Here is a 6672-nt window from a genome sequence, read left to right on the forward strand (position 1 = left end):
TGATCCCTTCCCACAGATCAATGTACATATAATAACAGTATCGTTATTACTATATCTACATTACATATCTAATGTAGATATGTAATAAACAAGATCAATTGTTACTATTTCTACATTAGATATAATGTAATATACTGATCCGTTCCACAGACAATGTATATATAATAACAGTTTCGTTATCAACTATATCTACAATAATATAATATAATATACTGATAACATCCCACAGATCAATATTCATATAATAACAGTATCGTTATTACAATATCTACATTAGATATGTAATATACATTTTAATAACAATATCTTTATTACTATATCCACATCAGATGAAATTTAATATCTTGATTAATCCCACAGACCAATGTATATTTAATAACAATATCATATTATATCTACATTAGGATACAATGTATATACTGATACCTTCCCACAGATCAATGTACATACAATAACAGTATCGTTATTACTATATCTACATTAGATATGTAATATACATTTAATAACAATATCATTATTTCTATATCTACAACAGATGAAATGTAATATACTGATTTAATCCCACAGACCAATGTACATTTAATAACAATACAATTATTACTATATCTACATCAGATGAAATGTAATATACTGATTAATCCCACAGACCAATGTACATTTAATAACAATATCATTATTACTATATCTACATTAGATATAGTGTAATATAATGATGCCTTCCCACCGATCAATGTACATATAATGGCAGTATCGTTATTACTATATCTACATTAGATATGTAATATACATTTAATAGCAATATCATTATTATTATATCTACATCAGATGTAAGTAATAGACTGATGTAATCACACTGACCAATGTACATTTAATTAAGCAATATGCATTATTACTATAGACTTCTTTAGATATAATGTAATAAACTGATCACTTCCCACAGATCAATGGCACAGATTGTAACATTATCGTCATTTACTATATCTACATTAGATATGTAATAAACACTTAATAACAGTATCGTTATTACTATATCTACATTAGATCTACTGCAATATACTCATTCCTTCCCACAGATCAATGTACATTGAATAACAGTAGTCATTTATCTTATATCTACATTGGATATAATGTAATATACTGTGGCCTTCCCACAGATCAATGTAATTTGGTAACAATATCATTAATACTATATCTACATTAGATATAATGTAATATACTTATCCCTTCCCACAGATCAATGTACATATAATAACAGTTTCGTTATTACTATATCTATATTAGATCTACTGCAATATACTGATTCCTTCCCACAGATCATACTATATCTGCCTTAGATATGTAATATACATTTAATAACAATATCATTATTACTATATCTACATTAGATATGTGATATACATTTAATAACACTATCATTATTACTATATCTACATCAGATGAAATGTAATATACTGATTTAATCCAGCAGACCAATGTACATTTAATAACAATATCATTATTACTATATCTTAATTAGATATAATGTAATATACTGATCACTTCCCACAGATCAATGCAACAGATTGTAGCATTATCGTCATTACTATATCAGCATTAGATATGTAATAAACACTTAATAACAATATCGTTATTACTATATCTACATTAGATCTACTGCAATTGTTTGAAGCTCCGAATTTTCCGTCGAAACGGTCGAGGAATTGAGACGAGCTTCGAAAAACGCTGCTCGTTGGAGGCGTGAAAAAACTTCGACGCGATCGCGGATCGGTATTTAATCCGCTTTTTGGGGAATCCCTTAAACGATGCACAGAACGGATCGTATACGTTTTTAATCTACAACGGAATTCGATGAAGAAGCGTTTCGTAATAAGCCCGTGTTTTACTTTGTCACAATGCCGACTAAGAGAGAGAGCGAGGATTCTCGGAATCGATTATATTTATATCGTTCCGTCCGTTCTCCGCTCTCGGCCCCCCATACAGGTGCCGAGCTACTCGATCCACCCGGGGGAACCTGTGAGGGGAAGGACGAGTGGCGGGGAACGCGAACCTCGCTCGCCCGTCGGATATGATTTATTTATAAACGATAAATAAATAGATACAAACAAATATGTACAGTTAATAGAATAAAATAATTAGTTTTAGTATAATGTAAATTTAAACAACAATAATGTAGAAGAAAATATAATTAATAAACGAGCAAATCTCAACATGCCGCCCGCCTCGTTGTCGGAACGGCAACGACGTGCAGCCGTTTCCAAGAATCGCGGTTGCTACTGCGTCACTGCTCGTCTGCCGGTAGAGTGCCGCCGCCCGCCCGTGCAGACGTATATGAGACGTCTTCTTAGCCGTAGCGTTGTCCGTATCGTTCGGCGACACGAGTGGAACAACCGTGTGATTGCACGTGTGGTCAGTCTGGTAGCAGTCTGGACGGTCGCCACACGTGTTAGGCCATCTTTTCCCTCGTGGACCTTCACGACGCGCGCCATCGGCCATTTAGTTGGTGGTGTCGAGTCCTCCTTTAGCAAGACGAGGGTTCCGAGTTGGAGGTTAGGAAGCGCCTTCCGCCACTTCGGAAGGTGTTGCAGTTGGCCCAGATATTCTTTACTCCACCTACGCCAAAAATGTTCAATTAATTTTTGTACGAGGGCCCACCTTTTGTGTCCTCCGTCGAAATTTAAATTTTCCGGTGATTCCGGAATCGCCGACAGTGAGTGACCCGTAATGAGGTGATTCGGTGTTAGTGCGGAGAAGTCTTTGGGGTCGTCCGTGAGTGGTGATAACGGTCGTGAATTTAAACACGCTTCCACCTGGCACAATAATGTTGTCAGTTCTTCGAAGGTCAGCCTGTGACCCTCTACTGACCGAAGAAGATGCCTCTTCGCGGATTTCACCGCCGCCTCCCACAGGCCGCCAAAGTGAGGTGAGTAGGGTGGAATAAATTCCCAATTCGTTCCTTCGTTGGCGATTAGCTCAGCAACCTCCCTGTAAAATTCAGAAGCTCGTTTGAACATAGATTTCAACTGCGCATCTGCACCCCGAAAATTCGTCGCGTTGTCGCTTAAGAGGTGAGCACAGCGTCCTCGCCTCGCGACGAACCGTCGGAAGGCCGCGATAAACGCGGACGCAGACAGGTCGGACACTGGCTCCAGGTGGACAGCTTTGGTGCAGAGGCAGACGAACACGGCGATGTAGCCCTTGACCGTCTTCTGGCCGCGACCCTTTGACATGCAGAGGGTGATTGGGCCAGCATAGTCGACCCCACTGCGAAGGAAGGCCCTGGCAGGCTGGACTCGTGAAGCAGGTAAGGAGCCCATTTGCTGCGTACCCGTGTTACCTTGGAATCTTACACAGCGTACGCAATTTCTTAGGATGCGTTTGAGGAGAGTGCGGTCCTGCGGAATCCAGTACGTTTGACGGACGAAGCTTTGTGTCGACGTGAGGCCACCATGAAGAGTCTGAGCGTGTGCTGCCCGAACAATTAGCTCAGCCAAATTAGACCGACGGTGAACGAGGATTGGATGCCGTTGATCGTAGGTGAGCGATGCATGATCCAATCTTCCACCCACACGAATGATCCCGCAGTCATCTAAAACAGGCCGTAAGGCTAATACATTGGATTTACTTTTAATCGGTTTACCTGTTTTTAGATTGTGTAATTCTTCGGAAAAATATTCCGATTGGCTCAGTCGGAGTATACATTTTCGAGCCTCATCGAGTTCCGTGGAAGTCAGGAAACCCGTTCGCCTGCTGTCGTTGCCCCGAGTGTTCCACACGAAGCGTCTCAGGTAAGCTGTAATGCGTACTAGCTTTGTCAACGACGAAAATCGGCATAGTAAGTCGTTTTCAGATTCAAATGTTCGGCTGCGATGGTGTGGACGGTAGATCTTTGCTCTGAGAGTGAATCGTCCTGAGAACGACATGGAGGACGGCCAATCACTGGAGGGCGTCTGAAAGCCACGAAGAGTGCCATGCCACCAGCGCTCATCTTCCTTCAGAGCCGTGTACGGTAACTCCCCTGGGTTGCTAAATCCGCCAGATTATCGCCGCTGCGAAGATGACGCCAATCCACGTCTGGGAGTAACGTTTGAATTTCCGCCACGCGGTGTGCGACGAAGGGCTTCCACTGGAAGCGTGCGATGGACCCAGGATAGTACCACCGATGCCATCCGGTCCACGCATCTAGGTGGCTCGTAGAGGGAAGTATGCCGTCCCGAACCGCCAACCATGAGTCGAGCCAGTAGCAGAGCTCGCATAATTCCAAGCGCGGAATACTGCAGAGCTTGATTGGAGCGAGCTTCGTTTTTGCGATGAGGAGATGCACGTTCGCCATGGTGGAGGTACTTGGTAAGCGTACATAGACGCAGCGGCGTATGCTCGTTCGGAGGCGTCGCAAAAGCCATGTAGCTCGATGTGATCTTGCATCGCATCCCTGTAACTACCCCAACGTGGTAATGAGATAGTCTTTACCTCTTCCAGATCTTGACGAAACTGAAGCCACGACTCCTCCAGGCGGACTGAAAGCGGTTCGTCCCAATCTGCTCCTGATAACAAAGATCTTGCAGTAGTGTTTTGGCACGTAGAATACTGGTGAGGCCCATCCAAGCGGATCGAAGAGTCGAGCAGTGTAAGAAAGGACGAGTCGTTTTCGGTCCCAGTTCGGATGGTTGCCGGTTGGTCCGATTGGCCGAGGTAACAGTAAGCGTGTCTGCCACCGCATTTCAAGTCAAGCCTAGCGTCTCCGTGTCGTTGCTCGCCTGCAGGAATTTGTGATCTCTTCCACTACGTTCCCTTGGGACGTGTAGTTCAGCGTCCACTTATCAAGAGGGAACCCGCCGGCCATGAGGCATGCTGATTAGCTGCTGTCGAGACTCCTCAGCTTGGCAGGATCGTCGGCTCCAGCCAACAGGTCGTCCACGTAGGAATTTCGACGTAAGATGGCTGCGCCCAAAGGAAATCGTTGTTCCTCATCGTCTGCCAGCTGTTGTAGAACTCGTAGAGCAAGGTAAGGGGCTGAAGTTGTCCCGTAGGTGACCCGTGGTTAAACGAAAGTCGCGGACTTCGTTTCCAGCTTCGTCTCTCCACAGTATGCGCTTGCCAATCTCGATCGTCAGGATGGAAGGCTATCTGACGGAACATCTTTACTATGTCCGTAGAAAATACGCATCTCGGAACCTCCACCGAGTGAGCACCAGCCAAAGGTCGGACTGCAGGACGTGGTCCTGACGCAAGAGCCTGGTTCAGCGAAGGTCTGTTGCCCTGAAACATAAGATCCGTCAAAGACAACTCGAATCCTTTTATTTCCTGACCCGGTGTTTTCCAGACTGCATGGTGAGGGCAGGTAGTTGGCGTTAGCGACAGCATTACTTGGAGGCTGGTTCCATGTGGCCCAGTCTCAGATACTCCTCATGAGCCCGCATAAGATGTTTGCAAAAAGGAGTCCTTCTCCCATCTTCGTTCGCCAGCCAGAAACCGTTGAAGAGCGGCACGTCGCGGTTACTCCGATGTCTTCGGGTGTGTAGCCTTCAGAAATGGGAGCCGCACCACGTAACGACCTAGTTCATCACGTGAGTGCGTTTCCTTGAAATACTCCTCACAAGCTGTGTCTTGAGAGGCTCCACGGAGACTTCGAAGGGACCTCATCAAGCTCCCAAAATCTTTGCAGGTCGTTTCCGGAGATCATCCAGGCCTCGGATGAGTTGCACCCGAGCCACCCCTGAAGCTGGATCGTCGGAGGTCGAACCGGCCCCAAAGGGGACCATCCAAACGGCGTGCGGACCAGCGACGGAGTTCCAGGAGGGCCTACCCTATTTTCCAAGGAAAAGGTACCCACAAACGTCAGCTCCAAGAAGTACGTCGACTCTACGTGGGTAATCTAAACTCCGGATCGGCCAGCGGGCAATCCCCGCATGTGAATCCATGGATGGTCCTCCACTGGATGAGACGGAGTTGGAGAGGTGACTTTCCTTGTCACCAACGCGTTAAGAGTGATGCGGAAGTCGCTGTCCTCTGCGCAGGACGTAAGCTCGACGGAGACTTCGTGTTTGGCCATCCCGACGCTCTCCTCCTGATAACCGGTGAGTAACACCCTCACACTTTTTCCGCTGTAGCTGGAGCGATTGCGCGAACCTTCTCGCTAACAAATGACGACTCAGAGCCTGGATCTAAAAGAGCCCTGACGTCTAAAGTGCGACCCTCAGTCGACTCCAAGCGGACCCGCGCGGTTGCCAACAAAATCACCCGGTGAGATCGGACCGTATAAGCAGCACTCGTGCTCGGTGTAATTATATTTGCCTTGGATGACGATGGTTGATCTTCCCGAAAGGCATCGTGTAACGATGTGTGGTGATTGGCCTCGCAAACCAGGCAGCGAAAGTTTGACTTGCAGGCTGCAACTTCATGACCTGAATTTAGACATGCTGTACACACGCTACCTTTTTTACCAGCGACAAACGGTCTTGCGGATTCATTTTCTTCAACCTAGTGCAGTGGCCAAGAGTGTGTGAGCCAGCACACGACGGGCACGTTTTTGCTGTCTTAGGCTTGGCTGTTTCCTTGGCGTTCGTGGTCAATGTTACCCTTGGTCGTGTATTTGCAACGGGTTTGTCCGCTTGGAGCCTTCCTTGGACTGGAGGAGGGGCGTCGCCGCATTCGTACCTTGAGCAGAAATAATAG

At 45.8% G+C, this 6672-nt stretch overlaps 1 protein-coding gene across 1 annotated transcript; it reads right to left on the reverse strand.

Annotated features, from left to right (window-relative positions):
- Positions 1 to 2401: 2401 nt before the first annotated feature.
- Positions 2402 to 4519, reverse strand: LOC123988849 (the record flags this gene model as incomplete). Its single annotated transcript, XM_046289608.1, has 2 exons — positions 4468 to 4519; positions 2402 to 3586 (listed from the first exon to the last, which is right to left on the reverse strand). A coding segment is annotated over exon 2 (913 nt), but the record flags the coding sequence as incomplete, so codon positions are not given.
- Positions 4520 to 6672: the final 2153 nt, after the last annotated feature.

The sequence above is a fragment of the Osmia bicornis genome, unplaced genomic scaffold (genome assembly GCF_907164935.1).
Source record: "Osmia bicornis bicornis unplaced genomic scaffold, iOsmBic2.1, whole genome shotgun sequence".
Lineage (NCBI taxonomy): Eukaryota > Metazoa > Arthropoda > Insecta > Hymenoptera > Megachilidae > Osmia > Osmia bicornis.